General features: G+C 61.7%; 1 protein-coding gene across 3 annotated transcripts in view; it reads left to right on the forward strand.

The window, feature by feature from the left end:
- CCDC85C (coiled-coil domain containing 85C) overlaps positions 1–20861 on the forward strand; it is an 81592-nt gene extending 60731 nt beyond the window's left edge. The window contains exons 2-6 of one of the 3 annotated variants that reach the window (XM_082853212.1): positions 1984–2057; positions 12642–12749; positions 17463–17558; positions 18416–18514; positions 19422–20861. In XM_082853212.1, the coding sequence (XP_082709338.1) occupies positions 1984–2057; positions 12642–12749; positions 17463–17558; positions 18416–18514; positions 19422–19511 (467 nt within the window). In that variant the 3' untranslated portion in view covers positions 19512–20861. The remainder of the gene's footprint in view (positions 1–1983; positions 2058–12641; positions 12750–17462; positions 17559–18415; positions 18515–19421) is intronic. The other 2 variants (XM_082853213.1, XM_082853214.1) reach the window with 2 other exon arrangements.
- The last annotated feature ends 2405 nt before the right edge of the window (positions 20862–23266 follow it).

Here is a 23266-nt window from a genome sequence, read left to right on the forward strand (position 1 = left end):
GACCCTCTTCCTCTCCAGAAGGCTCCGCATTCCTGAGAGGTGACTGGCAGGGAGCAGGGGGGAGGAGTTGGTTATGTAATTGGGGCGGGGTGGGCCGCCCCCCATTCCTGCCCAGGGCGGGGCTGAGGGCTCCTGGGCCTGGTCCAGGGCTGGGGAGACAAGGCTCCTGAGGGTATGCTTGGGGACCACAGTGACCCACAGCAGGCAGGTCAAGGGGCACGTGGGCACCTCCTGTAACTGGGGGCACGTCAGAGGCAGCAGCTCGGCGCTGCTGATGGGCGGAAGCTCGTGAAGCCTGGGCCAGCCTCCAGCGCAGGGGGCTTGGGGCCCTGGGGAGGGGGCCACTGGCCGCCGCATCCTCACAGGGCGCCCGTGGACCCCTCCTCTGCCGGCAGGCCCTGTTGGGGAGGGGCACGGCGTCCGCGTCACACACCTAAGGGCCCAGGGTTCGCCCGCGGTCATGCTGACTGTGCTGGCGTGGATGCATGACGGTCCCGCTTGTCCTTTGCCTGCACCTCAGCCCCCTTTGCCCACCTGGGAAGGTTAAGAGCCCCCTCGGGGGGGCAGTGGTGTGGGGCATTAGGGAGCTGGCTTTGGTCGAAGGTCTGGTGCCTTCTGAGATGAAGGGCCGCTGGTGTGGTCCGGGAAGACCCTGAGTCCTGCTGGGGGTTGGGGCCGGTGGGTACAGCAGGAACAGCAACTGGCCCAGGGGTGGGCAGGGCCCAGGCTGGCGTCTGGGCTGTGTGGCCTCTGGCCGGGCGCTCATGCGGGTCAGAGGAGCATAGCCGTCCCTTAGCAGGTGGCAGCAGGCCTCCTGGGGGAGGTACCCTATGCTGTCACAGAGGTGCTCAGACCCACCTTTCTTCCCTCGGCACCGGCACCTGCTGTGACTCTCCGGTCCCCTTGCCTACCCTACCCTGTGTTAACCTTCCCTGTCCCGTGTTCTGCCTCCCTCCCCTTGCCCTCTCTGCCCCATGTCACCCTTGGCCTCCACCCAGGCAGGCTCCCTTGTCCTGGCCTGGAGTGAGTTAGTCATTAGTTTTCTCTTCTGAGCTGATTTCCAGCCCAATGGGGAGGTAGGACCAGGGCTGTGGGTAGGCAGGGTGGCGGAATTTCTCCCGCTTCTTTTTTTTTTTAATAGAGACAGGATGCTTTAAGGTGGTTTTTAAAAATTAATTAATTACTTAGCTTATATTTTGGCTGCGTCGGGTCTTCGTTGCTGTGCGTGGGCTTTCTCTAGTTGCGGCGAGCAGAGGCTTCTCTTGTTGCGGAGCACAGGCTCTAGGTGCGTGGGCTTCAGTAGTTGTGGCACTCAGGCTCAGTAGTTGTGGCACACGGGCTTAGTGGCTCCGCGGCATGTGGGATCTTCCCGGACCAGGGCTCGAACCCGTGTCCCCTGCATTGGCAGGAGGATTCTTAACCACCACGCCACCGGGGCAGTCCCTCTCCCACTTCTGATGTGATTGTGCAGCGGGGTCAGCGTGGTGAGGGAAGGTGGATTTCACCCCCTCCGCGTTCAGGAACTGGGGGCGTGTGGCTGGAGGTATCTCACTGGCCTCTGACTGCAGGAGGGGTGGTGGGTTATCTGTGTTACGCAGCCCCCCGAACAGATCGCTTGCAGAAGTTCTGTGCGTCAGGCAGGATGGAGCAGAGGAAGCCCAGATGCTGACTTGGCATGCTTGGGGCCTCAGTTTCCCCCCTGAGCAGGGGAGGGCCTCCCTGGACCCTGGGCCTTGGGGTGGGCTGCCCCTGGGTGAGGGTCCCATCAGGGGAGCATTTGTGAGAACTCTTTTTGGACCTGAAGCATTGTGGAAGTTGAAGGAATCAGCTCAGGACGAGCTGGTGAGGGAACCCATCACCCACTTTCTGCAGGTCAGGGAAACCTGGGCTCAGAGGCCCACCGGAGGGGGCCCAGGGGAGGGTGGGCCCTCCTGTTGGATACAGTTTGCTGACGGGTGACATGCCCCCTTTGTGTCGTTACAGATCCCTCGTCCACCTACATCAGGCAGCTGGAGACCAAGGTGAAGCTGCTGGAGGGTGACAAGCTCCTGGCACAGGTAGGCTGGCTGTGGGCCAACCCCACCCTGAGGGCCAGCGCAGGCCCTGCTGCCCACCCACCACTCTCGCCCCAGCACGCCTGGGGTTCCCTTCCCCCTTCCCACCCCTAACCTTCCACCTGCCCCCGACTCCTGCCCGGAGTCACCTCCTGGGACACCTGGCCGAGGACGGCCACCTGCCTTCCCTCCATCACAGCCTTTCCCTGTCTGTCCCCGCTGTGGTCTGCGAGCTCCTTGGGGGCTGGCGCTGGGCCCGTCCCAGAGATGGTGCAGAACACACACGCAAGTGCTGAAGAAATGGACTGCTTTGCCCTCTGGATGGGCGCATCAAGGCCCAAGAGGCAGGCTGGCCCGTCCCCGCTCAGACCCCCGTGGAAACTTCCCTGCCCCTGCTGTGCCAGTTTCTCTCTGGGCTGGGGTCTGCCCTCCTCCCTCCTGCCTGGCCTGAGTCCACGGACAGGTGAGCCAGGCCTCGTCCCCGGCCTGCCCCTGGCCTGTCCGCAGCACAGGGACGGCGGGTTAGAGACGGGTGACGGGGTCAGTGCTGGGAGGAGGTGGTGCAGGATGAGAGGTGGGGGGTGGGCGTCTGTGCCCTTGGCGACTGCGCTGGAGCGTGGAGGGGGCGTGGCTGCCGGGACGAGGCTGTTGGCAGGGTGGTGATGGGGGGCTGTGATCAGCCCGGTCGGTCGGGGTGTCTGGGGCCAGCTGGCTCGGCTGACCCTCCAGCCTCTTTCTCCCTTGTACTCATCCCTGACTTCATCTCAGTATCCCTCTCCCCTGCCACATCTGCTGGCCCATAAGTGGCTGGCCGGGATGCCCAGAGCGTTTCTCTGGGAACCAGCCCCAGGGAGGGCTCAGCTGCCTGGCCTCGTTGCTAGGCGACCCGTGGGCTTGGCGCCACTGCCCTGCTCAGACACCCTCTCTGCCCACTGGGCGGCGGCTGGGATGCTCACAGCCCCAAGTGCAGCCCGACAGCTGCCATCCCACCTCTCGCCCTCGCAGGGGCTGCTGGAAATTCCCCCTAGCTCGGCAGGACCCTGCAGAGTATGTGGTTCACGTTTGGGTCTTTGCTCCCCCACATCCCATGGCCACCACATTGTGTCAGGCGCATAGCCAGGCACTGAATCGCAAGGCTTGTTTTCAAACAAAATGTGTCACTTGTTAAGGTGCTGGAAGGGCCTGGCTGCAAGATATGCTGGCTCCTCGGGGCTGGCAAGGGCAGGGAGGGGCTGGGGCCTCGCCAGGCGGTGGGCTAGGGCTCCTTAGACCTGAACACTCCATGTGGGCTTGTCCTGGTTGCTAAGGAGGGTGTGTGGGGCGGGCTGCAGGAGCTGTAGGCAGGGGCGATGGGGGCAGCCTCAGGACTTGGGGGCCTTTGCTCTGGGGCTGGTTCCCATCCAGCGAGTAGGGAAGCAAGTCACTCACTTCAGCCATGTACAGCAGGGTGAAGGCCAGGACCTCGCTCTGGCAGTGGAAGCCTCCGACCAGCGGGTCAGCAGCCTTGTGAGTCTGCCCCAGCCCAGCTGTTCTTTGTGTCACTGTTTCTGGGGAGAGCTTGGACCCCAGATTTGGGATGCCATTTGCAATGCTGTTCTGCGGTCCAGGCAGGGCATGGCTTGTGGTCCTGTTTCCAAGGACAAGGACAGGCTGCAGAGTGGCAGTCCTTCCTCTTCCTCCTGCCTCTGGGAGCCCCCTGGTCTCATAAGGGAGCCCCCCATAGCTGTGTCCCCTTGCCCCGTGCCCACAAGTGCAGAGGTGGAGGTTGACGGGGCCCTGTGTCTGGAGCATCAGGGGTGCGGGCCGCCACCTGCGCAGGGGGTTTCTCTGCCTGGTCCCTCCCCACCAAGCCTGCTCTGACCTGCTCCCAGGGGTCAGACCGGGGACATTGTCCTTGTCCTGGAGGCAGCAGCAGTGGGCTTCTGTCCCCGACCTGTACCACGCCAGGCTCTCCGGAAACACACAGCCATCAGATGGGGGCGCGACCTCTCGCCCGGGCCCAGGCTTGTTGGCTTGAGGCAGATGGGGCTTTAGGGACAAGAACATGCTTTGGCCCGGCTCCTCGCTGGTACAGGAGAAGTGCTGGGAACTCAGAGACCATCCAGTGTGCCAGTGTGCCAAGTTTCTTGTTTCCTGAGTAGACTTTTCTTTCTCCCCAGATGAAGCCTTGTGAGGCTGAGCTGCTCCGGTGATAGCTGTGGGTGCTTGTGTGTGTCATGGGGGTGGGGCCCCTGGGTCCTATCCTCGTCTCTTCCTCACGAGGACTCTGCTGGCGAGTGGGGGTCTTGCCCAGGGTCTCCCAGTGAGCGGTGTCAGGGCCGTACCCAGCATCCCGAGAAGGGGGCAGCCGTGTGGTGCTGGGGCCTTGGCCCTCCAGTGCACTGCATAGCCACCTGCCCTGGTCCCCTTGCTTCAGCTGAAGGCTGACCCTCAAGCTACAGTATGCAAAAGCACCCAGGGGCCAGGGTGTGGGCAGGGCATCTCCAGGGTCATGGGCGGGACTCCTGTTGCCCCTGCCACCCGCTGCCACCAGGGCTTGGCCTTGAGGGTGGGTGGGTGCCCTGGAGGAGGGCGTTGCTGTTCTGAGCCACGCAGGGGATGTGAGAAACAGTGAGAGGAGGGTCGCTTCTGGCCTGCTCAGGGCTTCCTGGCAGAAGTTGACACCTTGCCTGCCTCTGGGTTCCTAGGGTGGCTCAGGCGGCATCAGCTTTATGAGGACCCTTGAGCCACTTCCTCTCCCCTGGCCTCTGTTTGCTTACCTGTAAAATGGGCACTCGCTCACTCCATGTGTAACTGATCACCTGCTGTGTGCATGGCCGGCGGGTGGGTGGGTGGGTGTACAGTGGTGTCCAAGCAGAGGCCTACCCACAGGGGGCACTCTTGTGCTGCCTCCTTGTCCTGGCCAGCAGGCTCATGTATACGGGGGGGCTGTGGAGGACAGTGGAGGTGGGGAGAACTCTGTGGGCAGGGCTCAGCCCACAAGTAGAGTACTCGTCTTATTTTGATGAGTACTGGTCCAGGGAAGATGGGGTTTTCTTAGCCTCCTTCCTCCTGGCCTCCTGCCAGTAGCCTTCCCCAGCCACCCCCAGGTGGCCCGGCACTTGCTCTGGGCTCTCTCAGCCCCATAGGCTGCCTCTCTTGCTGATGGGATATTGGGATCCTCCTTGTGAAGCCTGGCCCTGACCCCTGCTGGACTGTTAGGTACTCAAGGACTGGGCTGCTGGGTCTCAGTGGTCACATCTGTGTCTCAATGCCCAACTGGACTTGGTGGATGCATCTTGGGGAACCCTGGCTGCACCTGCCTGGTCTCCCAGGCTGGGAGGGGAGGCTGGTTCTTGCCCAGAATAAGGAAGGTCTGCTTAACCCAGGGAGAGTGGCTTCATAAGGTAGTGAGTGTACCATCTGTGGAGGTAATCAAGTGTGGATGGATGGATAGATGGATGGATGGGGGTGATGGATGACCATGTTTGGGAATATTGAAGAAGGAGATTGCTGCCATGGGTGGGATTCTGGCCACGGTCTCATGGGCTCTAGCTTGTGAGATTTTATGACTCTGGCACCTATATCTTTTCAGTGAAATCAAATTGCACAGAAACCTCCAGCTCTGTGCAAAGTGGAAAATCTGCCTTTGGCGAAAAGCAGGGGAGAGCAGTGTTATTCTTTTAACTGTCTTCGGGTGACGTGGCTTTGGGGTTTGGGTGGGAGGGCAGAGAGCCGCTGTGGATTCCCGTTCCCCACTGCCCACCCTCTCCCTCCACGGCCTCTATTTAACTCCAAAACAGCTTTAATTAAAAATGTGCCAGAGTGTTCACAGGCTAAATTACTGTATTGCAGTTCATATTTTCTTTCTCATGTCGGCTTTAAAATTTCATCAACACAGCTGCTTCCTCTGCAGTGATTCATCTGGAGCCCAGTATGTGCTATGATTTTTCCCGTGGATTCTGTGCCTAGCCGGGCTGGGCTGGAGGCGGCTCTGATTGACGCGGGGGCCTACGCTCTGTGGTTCCCTCCATTCACTTCCCTGCTGGGCTGATCAATGAAGGCTCCGCATGTGCCCAGAAGCCAGCTTCACAAAAGAGCAAGAAGCAGGTTGGGCAGGAGCGGGCGGCCGTCTGGGGGAGAGGAGGCAGCGGTCCAGGCCCGTGGCTGTGACGGGTCCCAGCCGGCCCCCCTTCGCCTGTCCCCGGGGCCCGCTCTTCCCATCCCGCCATGCCACACAGGGTCACTGTATACTCAGGTTGGAAGTGACCCCAGGATTTACACCAAGCATGGATGGGGAAACTGAGGCCTGGGTGGAGGAGGATTTCCTGGGACAGGTGATTGTATTCGTTTGCTAGAGCTGCCGTAACAAAGAACCATGCACTTTGTCGGAGCGGGGTGCGTGGAGGAGGGGCTTAAGCAACTGAAATGTATTGAATGTATTGTCTCACAGTTCTGGGGAGCATGGGGTCAACAGGTCAGCATATGAATTTGATTGGGACACAGTTCAACCTGTAGCAATGATGTTGTTGGCCTGATGGTATAAGAAAGTGGGTTTGAGCCCCAGAGGAGCCTGGATTCAGATAATCCCTGCTCCACCACTCACCGGCTGTGTGGCTTTAGGTAAGATACCTTATGTCCCGGCGCCTGGTTTCCTCACCTATAAGACAGGGGCGATGGTGATGCCTGCTACAGCACTGACTGGAACCTGGGGGCGCCCAGGCAGTGCTTGCCCTTCTCTCCTTTTCCTGGTCTTGGGAGCCTGGGATTTTTCAAGGTCTGGCAGCCCACGCCTGTTCAGCCGGGCTTGGTCCCTGATGGACTGCTCCTTCTTGCCTTTTGTCTGCGTTTTGAACCATCCAGGCCTTGGGACTGAGGAACAGTCTGCTACTATCTGAGCCCATTGCTGACACCTCAGTACTGTTTCCCGCCTCCCCAGGGAGGGCTGTTTTGGTTGGTTGGTCCCCTTGCCCAAGCCCTGCAGAGATGCTGGCCTCATGGTGTGTCTGTGGTGGCAGTGCTGCTCGCTGGCATCTTCTGTGACGTGCTGGTTTGTTGACAGGCTCTGGGCTGTCCCTGCTTCGCCCGTTTGGTGTTCCGGGGTTGGCTGTCATGTCCCCGCCCCTTCTGTCTTGAGAGATGTGGTCTCCGGAGGGCTTCATCTGCTTCATTAGCAGAACCTTAGAACCAGTCCAGCCTCTTCCTCAGCCAGGGAGGAAACCCCCTCTTTCCATCATCCAAGCAGATGGTCAGTCTAGCAACGTGGGCAGGAAGAGAGACAAGGAATTCTACCTCTGTCCCTTACGCCCGAGGCTTAACCAGTGTCCACCGTGAGCCAGACACCAGGTGCTCAGCATGGTAAGAGGCTAACCCCAGAGCCAGAGGGCCTGGTTCCAACCCGCAAAGTGCCACTTACCAGCTGGGTGGCATTGGGCCAGTGGGTTAACCTCTCTGTGCCTCAGGTTTCCCAGCTGTAAAACGGGGACACTAACGGTGTCTGCTCCAGGATTAAAGGGCAAATCACGGAAAGCACTGAGGGCCGGGGCTGGCTGGCGATAAGGGTCGTGGGTCAGCCACTGTGACCTCACCTGTGGGCCATCCAGCAGCTGAGTGTCCTACTGGACCCCAATTGACATGCAGGCAAACAGAGACCTGGAAGTGGGCGAGTTGCTCAGGTCCACTCAGTTGCGATGGGATTTGGATTTTGCAACACCTGTGCCCTCCAGAGTCCCCCACCTGCCTCCACAGAGGTTACATGGCCCGCCCCTCACTCACCTCATCGGAGCAAGTAATGGTCCCACCAGGGGACCCGTGAGGGGATGACGGTCATTGCGGTTGGGACCCGGTCAGCGCGGTACCCATCAGTTACAGGCCACGTGGTTCTGGGCAGTACACACATCCGGGTTTGAAAAATGGTTTAGGACCTGAAGTCGCATGGGGGTAGGGGGCAGTACCAGCTGCGGGTGAGACATCAGCCACGCGTTAACCGCACGTGGACGACACGCTGCCTCGTCTGAACAGTAACCGGGAGAACCCGTGGATCCCCGGCCACGCCGCAGCCCCTTTGATTCACGGCCTGCTAATGAGTTCTCGTAAAATTAAAGGGGGAAAAAAGCAGGTAAATCTGGTTGGTAGGACCTGTATGTTCTCGTGAGAGGCCTTGCAGGCCACATTCGCCCTGAGGACGGGCAGATATCTGGCCTCGCCCAGCTGGCTGGGATCTCGGGGTGCCTCTCAGAAGGGCAGCTGTGTTCCGGTGTGAGCCTCGGGGAGGGCTGTGAAGGGGTTGGGGCCCCAGTTCCTGGCGCGTGGTAGGCACGCTGTCAGTCCTTGTGCAATCTGGAGTTTCTAAAAACACGGGGCTCCTGTGAGGCGCCTTGGGGACCCCGACCTCGGCCCTTGGCCTCCCTACGGCAGCCCAGCCGAGGTCCTGGCGGCTTTGGGCTAATGGGCGTCCAGGGGAGGGAGGGCAGAGGTGAGGGTCGTGGTTGGCATCGCTGGGTGACACTTGCTCTCTTCCCTTCCAGCTGCCCCGCCCCTATGGCCGCCCGAGAAGCTGGCTTCAGGTAGAGCTGCCCGGCAGGGCTTGTTTGCAGTGCTGTGTGGGGTGGGGGCTGCTTGCAGTGCTGTGTGATGCCCTGTCTGCTCTGGGTGCCCCCCTCAGCGCCCTTCCATCTCTTCCTGGGAGCTGACCACCACCCAGGGTGCCCTGATCCTGCCTTTAGATTCATTGTGGGATCCGCCCTCTCTCTGAGCTGGTGTTACTGCCCGGTTTTACAAAGTAACAGCAAAAGAGTTATGAGACAGTGGCCTCTTGTGATGCTGCACCCAGGCCCCTGCTTACCCACCTCTCACCGGATCTGCCCGGCTTGTGAGGTCAGGGGGCAGGTCGAGATCTGCACTTTGCAGGAGAACCTGCAGTGCCTGGTAGGGTGAGGGCTTGCCGAGGCCACGGGAGTTAGTGCTGGCTCCCAGCTGGCCCAGGTCCTCGGGCGAGGTCTCCAGGGATGCCTGGAGGTAGGAAGAACCCACCAGCGCCCAGTGCTGGGCTCCCGCCCTCTCCTAGCGCTACAGCCTTGCCACCCCTGGGAGGTAGGCGTCACTGCCCTGTGTTAGGGTTTCGGAAAGCGGGGCTGGTGTCACTTGTCACCTGTCCCCATGATAGAGACATCGACACCTCCCTGTACCACGAGGGCTGGCAGGCTGAGGGCTGGCTCCCACTGATGGGGTCCTGCCCCTGGTCACTGCATACACATCGGCCCATGGGCCCTGCGTCTGGGGATCTGAGCGGTCACCTGCGGGCGGATTGCCAGATGGAGACGCCCGGGCGCCCCCGTGTCGGTGCTCACCTTCCATCTCCGCAGTGGCAGGCCCTGCTTCACCTGTCAGGCGCTGCCTCCCTGCCTGGGTGCACCTGGTAGGACCATGTCCTGTTGTAGCCTGCGGCCCACCCGAGGGGCTGAGAGCCCTTTGGGACCAGGAAGGCAGGGCGAGTAGCTGCCTCTGAGCGAGCCCAGAAAGCGGCCCCCCAGTGAGGAGCCCTGAGTGGAGGGGCGGGGAGGTGGGCGCCTAGCCTTGTTTTCTCTGAGTTCTGCCCTTGGCCCGTTTCTGTGCAGCACCTCCTTTGGCGGTGCTCCCCAGGAGGCTCTGCAGGTGGCCTCAAGGGATCCCCCGGCTTTGCAAGCAGGAGTCCCTGGGCAGGTGATGACTAGGTGCTTCTGTGGCTGGGGGCCTCCTTGCAGCCCCACAGAGGCCCGGAGAGGCCGGGGTAGCCTGAGTTCACACCACCCACCGCGACCCGCTCTGAGCTGGATAGCGTTGCAGTGATGGCCCTGGACGGAGGCCCCGGTGCCCTTAACAGTGGGATGGGAGGCTCTGCAGCCTCCTGGGTCTCTCCCTCCCGGTCCAGAACTCTTGTGCTGCTTTCTCGTGGGGGACAGGGCGGGGTGGAAGCGGCCGTTGCCGTAGCTGCAGCGCTGGATCGTTTCCTTCCCTTTTAAGGATCCGGGCAACCCTGTTCCAGCTCCTGCTCTGTGTGTCAGATCCGCTTCCCTGTGTCCCGAGGGACCCCGTTAGGGGGCCTGGGGGGCAGGGCAGTCCTCTCCTGGGGAGCAGTGGTGCGCCCCGTGTCCTGCCCGCCCCGCCGCCCCAGAAGGCCCCTTCAGCTTCGCTCCACCTCAGTGGTGAAACCCTAGGGATTTCATCTTCCAGGGCACCAAGAGGCAAGAGGCAGGAGTTTTAATTGGGTGTGAGTGCAGTCGTGTTGCTTCATGTCGATGCGTCATTAGCTGCGCTGCCCCAGCATTCTCCCCGCCAGCTTTGTGGCTTTTTGCCCATCAAGTGCTGTGGGCTCGCAAATAGTTATGGACATCGCCGGAGGCAGGGGTAGGAATTGCGTGCTGCTAAGTAAAAACTCCCCACCCTCTTGCACACACACCTCCTCCCCAGGGAATTATCTGCCGGGAGGGAGGAGACACACAGACCTGTGTTTTCAGTAGCAGCACGTGGGCTGCTTCTGAACCCATTTGGTCCGGGATCAGAGACGCTGTGGAGGAGGGGAGACTCAGCCCAGAGCAGAATCTAGACGGGGTGCGGGTAAGGACAGGGCAGCACCCGCCGTCCTGGTCCCAGGGGCCGACGGGAGAGAGCAGTGGCTCCAATGCCTGGCCCTGTGGTCAAATCCATGCCAGTGTGTGTGTGGCCTGCGGCCCCAGGGGTGGACGTTCAGCATGTTGAGTTGAGAACGCGCTTTCCACTGGAGAAGATTTTGTAACTGTCACAGAGATCTGGCCAGGAAAATAATTGGCTTTGGGATTTTTGCCTATAAATGGAGCTGGGGGGGCGGATCCCCATGGGAGGGTGAATGAGTGCTGGGCGAGGGGCGGCGTCTCCTTCCTGTTGGCGCCCGGTGGCAGAGGCTCGCTCAGATAGACCCCTGGCTGGGCCAGGGAGGGTCAGTATGCCTTGGGCTCTAACGCCTCAGGTTAACCCAAACAGGCCTTGGTCGGTGCGTGACAGTCCCATTTTAAGATAGAGGACTGTGACCGAGATCCCCCTGTAAGACCCTGCTGCAACTCAGGGGACCCCACTTCTCTCCCCTCTGTGTCCCTTGGTGACCTTGGCCACACTCCGGTGCTCCCTAGGCCACGAGAACAGTTCTTAGCTAGGCGGCTGGTCTCGGCTCTCCTGGGGCCGGCGGGAGCCTGGGGTGGGGATGGGATGGGAGTGGGGTAATGAGGGGAGTGACTGCCTTTCTCCTGTTCCTCCGGGCCGCCTCCGCTCCTGTCCTACAGATACTTACAGGGCACTGCTGTGTGTGCCCAAGCCCTTGAGACCTGGGGCGTCTGACCTGGGTCTGATGGGGGCGGGAAGGCAGAACCCAGGGAGTTGATGAGGCTGGAGGCCCCGTGAGAAATGGGGGCCTGGGTCCAGTGGCGGCGGGGGGGAAGATGGGTGTGTGCGGGGACCCCCGGGCAGAGCAGGGGAGTGCTGGAGAGGAGGAGGGGCCCCCAGGAGTGGCTGCCGCCCTGTCTTGCTCCCCCAGCCCTGGCCTCTTCCCCTCCAAGGGTTTGTTTGGGCAACTCAACGGCCTGCTGCTGATTTATGGGACGTTCCGCTGCATTTTATCTGCCCAGAAGTGTTTCCGCAGTTCCTTTGAAGTAGAAGAGGGTGTCGGGGTCAGAAGCGCCACCCCAGGGCTGTAGTGATGCAGAGGGTCCAGAAGCCAAGGTTTCTGCTCAGCGGGACCAGGGGGCCTCCGCTGGATTGAGCGTGACCCCCGGGTCCCCCCCCCCCCACCCCCGCTCTGGGTCCAGCCCCAGCTTCTGCGCGGCTCTGCTTTGCCCCGAGGGGAACCACCTAAGACCAAATAGATGCTTGTTCATTCATTCACTCACTCACCCATTCATTCAGCAATTCATTCATTCCTGCTTCCCCCCCCTTCTGAGCGTGCCCTGGGCATTCATTAGTCATGAGCCCGGCTGCGCTGGCACCTGTGGATACAGAGGGTGAGGCCCAGGGCTCACACTTACGCGCTGCTTTCTGACGGCGGAGGCTCACGGGCAGCGTGTCAGAGCGCTGTGCAGGCTCACACCTTGGGCAGCCCCAGCCCCGTGGAGGCGGGAGGACTTTCCCGAGGACGTGGGCCCCAGGGGCTGCAGAGGCCGTTCCCCAGGCCATTCGGGGACCGAGTGCAGGGTGCTGGAGCAGAGGAACGAGGGGGGCGGGGCGGGGCGAGCCACGCTCCCATTCACTCACCTGTCTATTCAGCCATGCAACAAACGTTTATAAAATACACAGCAGGGAGCGAAACGAAGCCCCTGGCCTCGTGGCTCTGACACTTGAACAGAGAGATGGATGTCAATGGCTACTGATGACAGTGGCAGTGAGATAAAATTGGGGTGGGGGCGGAGGGAGGGTGCACAGGCTGGGCCTCCAGGCAGGTGTGAGGAACAGAGAGGAGGGAACCCACGGAGGGAGCCCTGCCTGGACCGGGCAGGGGTGTCTCATCCAGCGGTCCGAGGACCTGACGGGAACATCCTCGGCCCCCTCCGCCCAGCCCCTCGCCCCTCACGTCTAACCCCTCTCCTCCCCTTCTCTCTCACGCAGCAGGCAGGCTCCGGAGAGTTCCGGACACTGCGGAAAGGCTTCTCCCCGTACCACTCGGAGTCCCAGCTCTCCAGCCTGCCGCCCTCCTACCAGGATGCCCTGCAGAATGTAAGTGTCCCTCTCGCAAGAGCCCCACTGTTCCCATGTGGACCGCCCACCTCCGGAAGTGGAGGGGTGAGGCTCAGACCGGCTGGTGACCTGCCCAGGGCACGAGGATGGTCCACGGCTGAGCTGGGATTGGGATCCTCAGCTTCTGCCCGAGCTGCTTCCAGGGCAAGGCTTGGACGGCGCCTGGGCTCCCGACCCTTGACCCTCCACCCTCGACCCTTAGAACCTTGTAAGGGCCCGGCGTGGTGGTGAGAGGTGGAGGCCCAACTTGGGATACCGTTGCCGGCAGTGCAGGCTGGGGCAGAGGCCACGCGGCCCAGCCGCTGTCTGTCTGTGCAACTCGTCCGCCTCTGTCACTCCTTGGACACAGCAGGGAGTGGCTGCCCTGTGTGTACGTGAGGGCGACTACCCCAGACTTTATAACGGAGGTGGGGGAGGAGCTCAAGTTTATGACCGTGGGCTTCCGTTATCACCAGGGCGCCTCCAAGGTGATCCTGGCTTCTCGCCTGGGCTCTGACCTGCCCTGGGTGGGACAGGGAGGGCAGCGTGCGGCCAGCTCCCTGGGATGTGCATGCCCGGCTCAGGACTGCTCCCTGTGGGTGAATGTGCCCGTCATCCCTCTGTGACCGAGGGATATATTCTTGTATTCAGAATACGCAGATCTACAGAAGCAGAAAGTACATTAGTGGTTGCCGGGGGCTGGCAGGAGGCAGGAGGAGGTGATGAAAACGTTCTGTTGGATGACTGTACAAATCTGTGAATGTGCAAAAACTACCTCCCAAGAAGCACGCGTTCGCATGAGCTCTGTAGATGTTTATTGAGCATCTGCTACGTGCAGGGCCGTGCTGGGCGCTCTCCACACACAGAAGCCCTGCAGCAAGGCAGGGACTTGGTGAGAAGTCCCCATGGAACAGATGAGAAACCGAGCTGGCCTGAGGTCCCTTGCAAGGTGGGCCTGGACTCTCCCCCAGGGTCCCAGCCCGGCTGTCTCCCTTCCATCCCAGCCAGCGAGGGCAGCCCCGGGGCTCCTCCCTGGGCCTCTGCACTGGCAGGAACAGGCCGATGCTGCCGCTGGCTGCTGGCCGAGCGCTCTGCTGTTTCTCTTCTGAGGCCCTCGCACCTTCTCCAGGAATGTAGCTGCTGACGCTGTGCAGGCAGCAAAGCCTGCTGATGACAGATAATCCAAATATTTATCCAGGAACCCCGTGGCTGAATGAGGCTCCATGATGAAGGGCTCTCAAAGCCCAGCATTGCATTGCCCCCACAGGAGTGGCTCCCCCGGCCCTTCATACCCTCTGCCCTCTGTTCATTCTGATTGACTGTGGGAATCCTAACAGCTAACGGGACTGGGCACTGAAGACTTCTTGGTGAACTGCAAACTGTAAAGTGCTGTGCAAGCCTGGCTGGCTCCTAGGACGTGCAGATGGGAGCAGAGGGAGCTCACTCCCCGAGGCTGAGCCCCTGAGGCCTTGACAGTGCTAGCGGAGGGCATGAGTCTTCCGGAAGGCTTCCTGGAGGAGGCCTTAGGAGGGGCTCCCTGTGCCTTCTTTAGGCTGCCTGCATGCCATAGGCTGTCACCCCCTTTGGAGGGAAGGAAGCTGAGGCCCACCGGGATGGGGTGGGGTGGAATGGGACGGTTTGCCAGGGTCGCATGGCTAGTGCGTGCCAGCACCAGGCCAAGCCGGGCTTGGAGGCCAGGGGCCGGCGTGCAGCACGAGGCCGCGGGCAGGTTGTTGGGGCAGACAGAGAGGGTGATAGTGTCTTGTGGGAGGGGCAGCCACAGAGGCTGCTGAGGAGGCAGTAGAGGGGCCGGAGCTGAGGTGGGAGTTCAGAGGCTAGGCCCCTATAGGGCGCTGAGCCCTTGCTGGGCCCTGGAGGGCCCGTGGGTCCACAGGGAGAGGAGGTTTGTGTGGGGGGACCCCCTGTGCTCTGATGCTGCCGGGGGCCTCGTCTCTTCCACAGCTAGGTGTGGGCACGTTTTCTGTAAGGCTACCTGCATGTCCACATGTCAGAGAATCCCGGGGTGAAGCAGGTGACCCTGTGGGGTGGGGACACCTCCTCCCTGCCCAGCTGGATGTCCCCACCCTCCCCGACCCCATCCCTACCCACTTCTCCCACCCACTGCCTGTCAGTGGGGCGAGCAACGGAGGTTGCACCCATCAGGGTCTGAGAGGAGGAGGCTTTTGACAGCTCCCTCGGGGAAACTGGTTTCCCTACTTTTTTTTGGTCAGTTGACTATTTTTAAGTGTCCATTTCAGTGGATTTTAGAATCTTCACAGATTTGTGCAGTCATCGCGGCAGAACATTTTCATCACCCTGGAAAGAAACCCCGTGCTCCTTAGCAATCCCTCCCCGCAGCCCCCCGCCCCCAGCCCCTTGGCAACCGCTAATCTACTTGCTGCCTCTCCGCATTTGCCTTTTCTGGATATTTCATATAAACCGGAATCATAAAACATGCCATTCTTTGTGACTGGCTTCTTTCACTTAGCACCGCGTTTCTGAGATTCGTCCATATCGTAGCCTGTGTCAGACCTTCATTGCTTTTTATTGTCAAATTTTATTGTCCACATAAATTTGGACAGAGTTTTATGTGCAACAGCTGTGTGGGTGCCCCACATCTTGTGTGTCGTTCATCAGTTGCTGTGCATTGGTTTGTTTCCATTTTCTGCCTGTTGTGACTCGTGCTTCTCTGAACACCCCTGCACGGGCACGTGTGTGGACGCCTGTGTTCAGTGCTCTTGGGAGCACCTCCCCGCTTTTGGCTCCAGCGCTGGAGTCCCACAGACCCGGGGTGGAGGCTCGGCCCCCTGGTTTACTAGCTCTGTGGCCTTGGCAAGTCGTGCAGCCGCCCCTTACTCATCTGTAAAGTGGGAGCATAGAAAGACAGAGTCTGCGCAGAGGGTTGCAATCGGCACTCCGTGGGCTGCTCTGCTCCGAGTGGGCTCTTAGGAAGTCGGGGGGAGGCATCACCGGGCTTTCCAGGCTGTGGTCCTCCTGCCATGGCAGGCCTGCAGGGGTGAGCTGGGTTTGGGAAATGCTCTAAAGGTCGCAGTCCTGACCGCTGTCCGGTGGTGGCTTCAGTCGCAGGAAGCCGCGGCTACGCTCTCATTAGCACCTGCCGTCTGTTTGGTGGGGTGGCCCAGGAAGCGGTTGGATTGCACGGCCTATCGTGGCCACTCCTAGTCTTTGCTTCAGAATCGGCCCCCTTACAGTGCGGGCGGTCAGGGAGCCCCAGGCGCAGACAGGACCTGAGGCCAGAGGAGCCCAGGGCCAGGCGCCTTCCTGGGCTGTACTTGTGTGCGGTCGCCCCCTGCTGGCCTTTAGTGGGGAGGGCAGCCTTCTGCCTCAGGGTGCGCACCTATGTGTGTGTGACCCGCCCCCCACCTGTCTCCCAGAAGCCACTTTGGTTTCCCCCGCATGACACACCCGGCCGGGATCCAGAGACCGGGCAGCCTGGGCCAGAGTTAGGGAAACAGCATCCCAGGCTCTCCATACAGCCTGGGACACAGGGACCCTAGCTGTCGTGCAGACAAGGAAACCGAGGTGCAGAGTGGGTCGGGCCTGCCTGGAGAACCCTGCCCAAGCCCAGCTCTGCTGGACATCAAGGCTGTGGGGTCTGGCCTCTGCCTGGAGCCAAGAGCAGGGCGAGCCTGCGAGGCTCTGGGATCAGGTCCGGGCCATGCGGGCCGGTGGGGAGAAGGCAGAGGGTGGCTGCTGGTGGTGGAAGATTCCAGGCCCCGAGGTTCCCCGCACAGCGTGGTCTGGCTGGGCAGGGTCCCAGGGCGATGGCCTCATGAGCCGAGCTCACTGAGTTGGCCTGGTCTCTGGAGGGGTCATCGGGGGCCACCGACGGAGAAGGAAACCAAGACTCAGAGACAGGAAGGCTGCCCAGACGCCAGGGTCTCCCCTTCATGCACTCCCTGGGGTGTTCTTGGTGTTTAATCTCTGCCTTCCAGCATCCGGCCGGTTCCCCTCAGGTCCCCTCCCAGCGTCTCCTGACCTCCCGGGTCCTGCCGCCCCGCGGTTGCATCGGCCTCCTTGTGTGTGGGCTCCTTCTGTGTGGCCCTGATCCCTTCTTGGCCTTGCTCTGGGGCCGGGGTCCCCGCTGCAGCCCCAGCCAAAAGCCCTGCCTTCCGCCCCATGGACACCTGGCCAGCCGGGGAGAAGCCGGGCAGACAGACACTCGGCTTCCGACACGGGCGGGCAGAGGGCCAGGGAGTGGGTCCCTTTCTCTCCCGGCCTGCCTCCCGGCCCCTCAGGCTGATGTGGGTGGTGGGCACATGGTTGCCAGTTAGGGTGTTGGCAGAAAGAGGTGGCACTGTTCCTGGGTGGCCGGACAGAACTGGGAGGGTCAGGGCTGGAAGCCCCAGGAATGCCCTGGGGGGTGGAGGCTGGGGAGGGAGAGAGACCTTAGGAGGCAGGCCGCCTGGGGCTGGAGCCCAGGTCCTTCGCATCTTCCCGGGTGACCGGCAAAACAGACAGCAGACCTTCCCTGTGGGCTGTTTAGAGGAGCCTGCGGGATGTGTGTGGGGAGTCCCGATGCTGCCCCCCTGCCTCACGCCCAGCCTCCTCTCCCCCGTCACCTCCACCCCCATTTCCTCCCGCCTGGGCCCTGGCCACGCAGACGCAGTGCCCTCTCCCAGCTGCTGGCACACCTGTGGCTGCCACCTGGGAGCCAGCCAGGGCGAGCTGAGACGCACTTCCTTCCCACAGGGCCCGGCCTGCACGGTTCCCGAGCTGTCCCCCCCGCCCTCGGGCGGCTACAGCTCTGCGGGACAGAAGCCCGAGGCTGTCGTACACGCGATGAAGGTGAGGGCCAGGCCCTGCCGCTCCCTCGGGGGCCCCCAGATCCTGCTGCACTTCAGGAACCTGTGACCTTGGACCCCACGTTTGCCCTTTCTGAGCCTGGGGGCAGCTGAGCGGCAGGGCAGGGACTTTGGCCTCTGGGTGGCCGTGGCTGCCTGGAGCACCGTGGTGTGGGGATTCCGCGGGGTGCTGGGTAGCGGCCAGGGAAGCTGAGGCCTGGGGGAGGTGGGGGGAGGGCTGGCACTCCTCAGGGTCGGGGATGGGGGTTGGGGGGTGAGGCTCAGGCTCCCAGGCCCACTCTCCTCCTGTGCCCTGCTCAGGGCCTCCGGGTGCGCCGTGCGGTGCATCTCCCAGCATGGCATCCCCATCCCTTCACGTGTATGCGCGCCGCGGACGCAGTGCACGGTCCCCCGGGTGTGAGGCCTGGCACGGCTGCACAGACACGGCACACTCGCGCCTGTGCGGGCGGTGACCGGGACACACCCCTGACGTGCATGAGCCGGGCCGCCCTGAGGCCCAAGTGGGGGCCCGGGGGCGGAGTGAGTCCCCCCGTGTGACAGTGGTCCCCACCCCACCTGTCCTCCCTGCTCCCGTGTGACCTGTCTTCAGCTCTGCCCCCGATGCTGACACGGGGTGCTGCTTCCCTCGTGCAGCGTCCCCGGTGTCGCTGTACCGCGGGGAGAGGACGCGAAGCGGGGAAGGACCACCTGGCCCTTAGGCCTCTCCATGCCCCTGTTCCCTGCACACCACCCCTCCGTCCCGGGACCCCACGGCTCCCGTTTGCAGCCGGGGCTCAGGGCGACCTGCCTGAGGCCTGCCTGGTGGCTTCTGCCCCTGACCCTGGGCCCTGTCCCCTGCAGGTCCTAGAGGTACATGAGAACCTGGACCGGCAGCTCCAGGACAGCTGTGAGGAGGACCTGAGCGAGAAGGAGAAGGCCATCGTCCGAGAGATGTGCAACGTGAGCCTCCTGGGCCCGGGCCGGGGGTGACCTGGGGGGGTGGGCCCTGTGTGGCCATTACTCCCCCAGGAGGGGCCGGTGACCTGGGGGGCTGGGAGCGGGTGCTGGGGCCTCGGGAGCCCTGGCCTCTCTTTGTCCACTTGACTTCCTCCCCCCTCCCGCCTCCCTTCCCTCTTCCCTTCCCCTCCCCTCCCCCTTTCCTTTTCCCCCCCTCCCTCTCTCTCCTTTCCCCTCCTTTCCTTCCCCCCTTCCCTCCCCAAGAACAGGGTCCCTGATCTCTGGTCTTGCTCGCCCCATTTATCCTGACCCTTGGCCCCTGTCCCCTGATGTCTGTCTGGCTCCCAGCCTCCCAGCATGCTGGTGCCCCTGCTGGCTGCTAGCGCACAGGTGCTGTTCACGGGGGTGCAGGTGGAACGCTCCATTCTGCAGCACGCCCCACCCTGGAGCTAGCTGCCTTGGCTTTTGGAAGCTGGGCTTCTCTGGGTCTTTGGGGAGGCAGAGCGTCATCCCCCGACCCGCCTGGCCAATACGCATGGTCTCCTTGGACTCGTGAGGGAGCCAGCAGGGAAGGTGGATCACGGGGTGCACCTGGGCCTCGCTTGGGGTGAGGTGTCCCGAATCCCCCTCCTCTGCCGCCTCCTGGGTCTGTAGGCCCCACTGGACAGCCGCGAGGCCAAGTCTGCCCCCAGATGTGACCTGCTCGGGGTGGGAGGTGTGGTTGTGAAGGGTGGACGTGCAAAGACGTACTCTGAGGGTCTCTGGGCCTCACGCGGCCTCCGTGTCCCCTCCTGGCCCCATGGCTCTCGGGACGCAGGTGATTCTGAAGAGCGATGGGGCAGTCTGTGCGCACAGGCCCCTGGGCAGGCTTGGGATGGGCCCTCCACTCACAGCTCGCCCCTCCCCACAGGTGGTCTGGAGAAAACTGGGAGATGCCGCCAGCTCCAAGCCCTCCATCCGGCAGCACCTGTCTGGAAACCAGTTCAAAGGGCCTTTGTAGGGCCGTTCCCCTGTGGACGTGGACTGGCCCTGCCTGGGGTCCCCAGACGTGGGCAGGCCCTCGCGCCGAGCCACTGTCTTCTTTTTCCGTGGTGAATTGTACATAGGACGCTGCCTGCTGTGGCCTGGCTGCCGGGGGTGCGACTCCATTTCCCACCTCTCACACACCAGCAAACCGGGAAGACTATTCCCCGCAGCAGAGCGGCCTGGACAACCTCGTTCCTGCTCGGGGGCCCGGGCTCTGGGCTCCATTGGCGAGAGGCTGAGGCTGCTCAGAGATGTCCGGCCCAGGAACCGTGCCGGGCTGTGCCCAGCCTTGGTGGAGGGGCACCTCATCAAGACCTCCATCCCCGGCTGCCACCTGTGCTGGACAGAGGCCGCTGGCAGCTGGACTGATGCACGGGGCACCACTTCTGACCCGCCTGCTGTGGCCTGAACACTGGCTCCATAAGCAGTGGGTCCCCAGAGTCGTGGACGAGGAAACTCACCCGCGACCCTTCCTCTGGCTCCAGGGCCCAGCCTCCCCGCTGCCGGCTCTGCTTGTTTTTAGAGTTCACGCCCCTACCCCTAGCCACACACTCTGCAGTGTCCCCTCACCCTGTCCTAGGCTGTGCCCTATCCTTTTGGGTCCCTCCTGCCCAGGGCCCGAGGCACCTCCATTTCTGTGCTTCGCATCATGGGCTGTGTGGAGTCTCTGGGCTGGGCCTCTCTCTCTGCATGGGTGGCACCGGGCCGTGGCCAGGCCTCTGCTCAGGAACGGTTGCCCCCGGAGCTTGGACCCCTCTTGGATCACTGTGGACGGAGTCACGTGGCCGTAGGTGAAGGAGTTCTGCCCTCCTTGGGAGGAGCCCTGCTTGGCTCTGGTTTTCATTTTCCTGTGTGACCCTCAGCAAGTCACTCAGCCTCTCTGGGCCCCTGGTCGGGAAAGGAGGGCTCAGAGGTTCGAGGCCATCAGCTCTAGTCAGCCTGTATCCTCACTCACAGCACGCAAGCCAACGGGATCCTCCTGCTGGAGAGGCGGCTGGTGGGTGGGCTGGGAGGGGCGGAGGCCCCAGCTGAGTTCCGCTGCCTTGCTGCCTCCTCTCGGTGGACGGTCACCTCCCTTCCTGAGCCTCAAGTCCTCCCCTGCAGAGTGGGCAGCCTAAGGTCCTCCTTGCAGGGCTCTGGGGATCAAGTAAGACCTTCAGTGTAAAAGGATCGTGTATAAACTGTAAAGCGAGACATGTAAATTTTAAAGTTTGTGTGCGAGGGCAGTGAGGCCCCGAGGGCGTAAGTGATCAGTGGCGTATCACAAACGAGATCCCAGAGCCTGGGGGGCGGGGACAGGCCGCTGTTGTAACCAGCGCCCCCCCCCCCCCCCCCCCCCCCCCGGTCCACCCGCTGTCTGCAGTTCCTCCCCCATCGCTGGACTCCAGTGGTCATTAGAGCTCTGTGCGCGGGCGAGCGAAGAGCCCGAGAGGCCGGCTTGGCATCGGACAGGCCTCATCCGAGGCTCACGCGAGGGATGGGGACCAGGTGAGGGAACGGACGAGGCTGCCCCGTCCCTCTCCCCAGCGGGGACGCTGAGCCGTCCCCACCGCCTGTCTGCCATCGGCACCCTTGGGTCGACACTCAGGGGAAAGGCCCGCGGCCCTCACTGTGCCCGAGGAGTGCTGAACGGGTGCCGGTGACGGCGTCGGGCACGGCCCTCTTGCCCTGGGTGTTACAGGAAGCTATGGGCTCTCTGGAAGGAGCTGGTCCCTAGGTCATGTGGTGAGTTCCCTGTCATTAGGGGTGTGCACTTGGAGCTGGGTGAACATCCTCGGTCATGTTCTGGGTGACTTCTGCCCGGGTGGGCAGTCAGCTGGAGGGCAGAGGCCCCCTCCCGGGTCCTGGAGTCCAAAGAACCATGGAGCAGCTCGAGGGGGGGTCTGGGTCTCTTGGGTGGGAGCCACATCTGAGAACCCGTGTGTCACGTCTGGGTCAGGCTGGCTTGGCCACCACTGAAAATAAGCAATAAGTCAGGTGTCCTGGTGACTGCAGGTCTCCTGCAAACTGACCCAGGGAAGAACAGCCTCCAAGGGACCTTTCCCTGCCAGAGGGAGGTGACCGTGTCCCCTAGTGCTGCGGTGGCGTCCGGGGAGTGGGTCAGGCGTTCCCTCCAGAAGCAGCCTCCCGCCCGCCATGGGGGCAGCACCAGCTGGTGCCGACGTCTCCTTCCTGCCCCTGCCTGTGTCCCGGAGCCAGCACTGCATGGGAATGGCTTTTGAGGGCAGAATCGTACCTGTGACGGCATCTCTTTTAACATAAGCTGTCGAAAAGCCTGCAGCGCCTCTGCGCGCCCCACGCCGGCCTGGGGCCCAGCTGCAGCGGGAGCCCACGGCTGGGAGGAGGGTCCCGGGGGCCAGCTCGGGGTGAGTCCCTGCTCTGCCACTAGCAGGGAGTGTGCAGGGGGTGACACCGGCGAACCTCCCATCTGGAGCCTCAGCTCTGAGAGCTCGTGGTGGGGTGTTGCTGAACCTGATGACCTTTCATAAACACACTGTTTCTAGCGCCCGAAGCCCCGTGTGACACCTGTGCTGTGGCTTCCTTTCCCACTGTGATGGATGTCACCCTTCCAGCCTCATCCCAGGTGGCCAAGCCCATCCTGGAGTCGGAATCCACTGAGCACATTTTTATCCAAAAGTTATTAGCCACACATCAGTGTTGTTTAAAGAGAAAAAAGTGACCTTTTTTCTTTTTCTTGAAAACTTGAGAGGAAACAATACATACTACTGACTTTTTTTTTTTAAGAAACAAAGGAAATGCATGACTGCAGAGCGGGAGAGGTGTATATTTTTCATAACGTGGGGGAAGTACTTGTGCTGCTCTCTGGGAATGGGCGGACCGCCTGGCCCCTGGCCCCAGGCCGGCAGCCGCGCTCTATCTACCTTCTGTCGGATGTGACCGCCCGAGTACTGGGGCCGCCCCCTCCCCAGCTCTGGGCAGAGCTGGGAGCCCTGGACTCCTGTGCCCGTTTCTACCTTCTATTGAACCACTTTGATTTGGGGAGAGAAAAAAAATTAGAACTTTTTGATAGTGTGGTAAAAACATTGATTTGAACTATTTTAGTAAAAGGAGTAACAGAAGATTGTGATAGTGTATACTTTGCGCTAGATAAATAAAGGCTCTTGCAAGCCTCTGGTGGGTACGCAGTGCTCATTTGTTTTGGGTGATGGGGCCCCTCAGGGTGGATGGTGGGGGCAGCTGACTGCTGCTCCATGGCCTCTAGTCATAGGCCAGAAATGCAAAGCATTTCAAATCCAAACCCTGGTCTAACCCAGGACCCTGTCTATTGGAGGGACACTGACAGTTCCAAACCAGCTTGAAATTCAACTGCTTCCTCCCAAGAAAGCCCACGCAGGCACTGGACGTGGGAGGCTGCCCCATGAGGGTACTGCCCAGGGAGGGGCTTGGGTCTGGCCGGTGGCCAGGCCTCTCCTGGGCAGCGTTCCTCCACTGCCTGCTGCTTGGCCCCCAGGGTCCAGAAGGAGAACATCTGCTTCTGGGCTGCAAACCCAGGGGCTGCTAAGGCTTGGAGCCCCACCTCATGCCCGTAACAAACAAAGGCGTCATTTCAGAACTGATTTTATTTGGGTAACTGACTGAAGGAGTCTCATTTGTAACCAACCAAGATGGAATTCACAGTATGTTGTTACATTCACACTTAAAAAATATATCTCTATGTATAGGAATTTGCAAATTGATGTAAACATACATTACTTCCAAGTACATTTC

Source organism: Leucopleurus acutus, assembly GCF_964270905.1.
Source record: "Leucopleurus acutus genome assembly, chromosome: 1".
Taxonomy (NCBI): domain Eukaryota; kingdom Metazoa; phylum Chordata; class Mammalia; order Artiodactyla; family Delphinidae; genus Leucopleurus; species Leucopleurus acutus.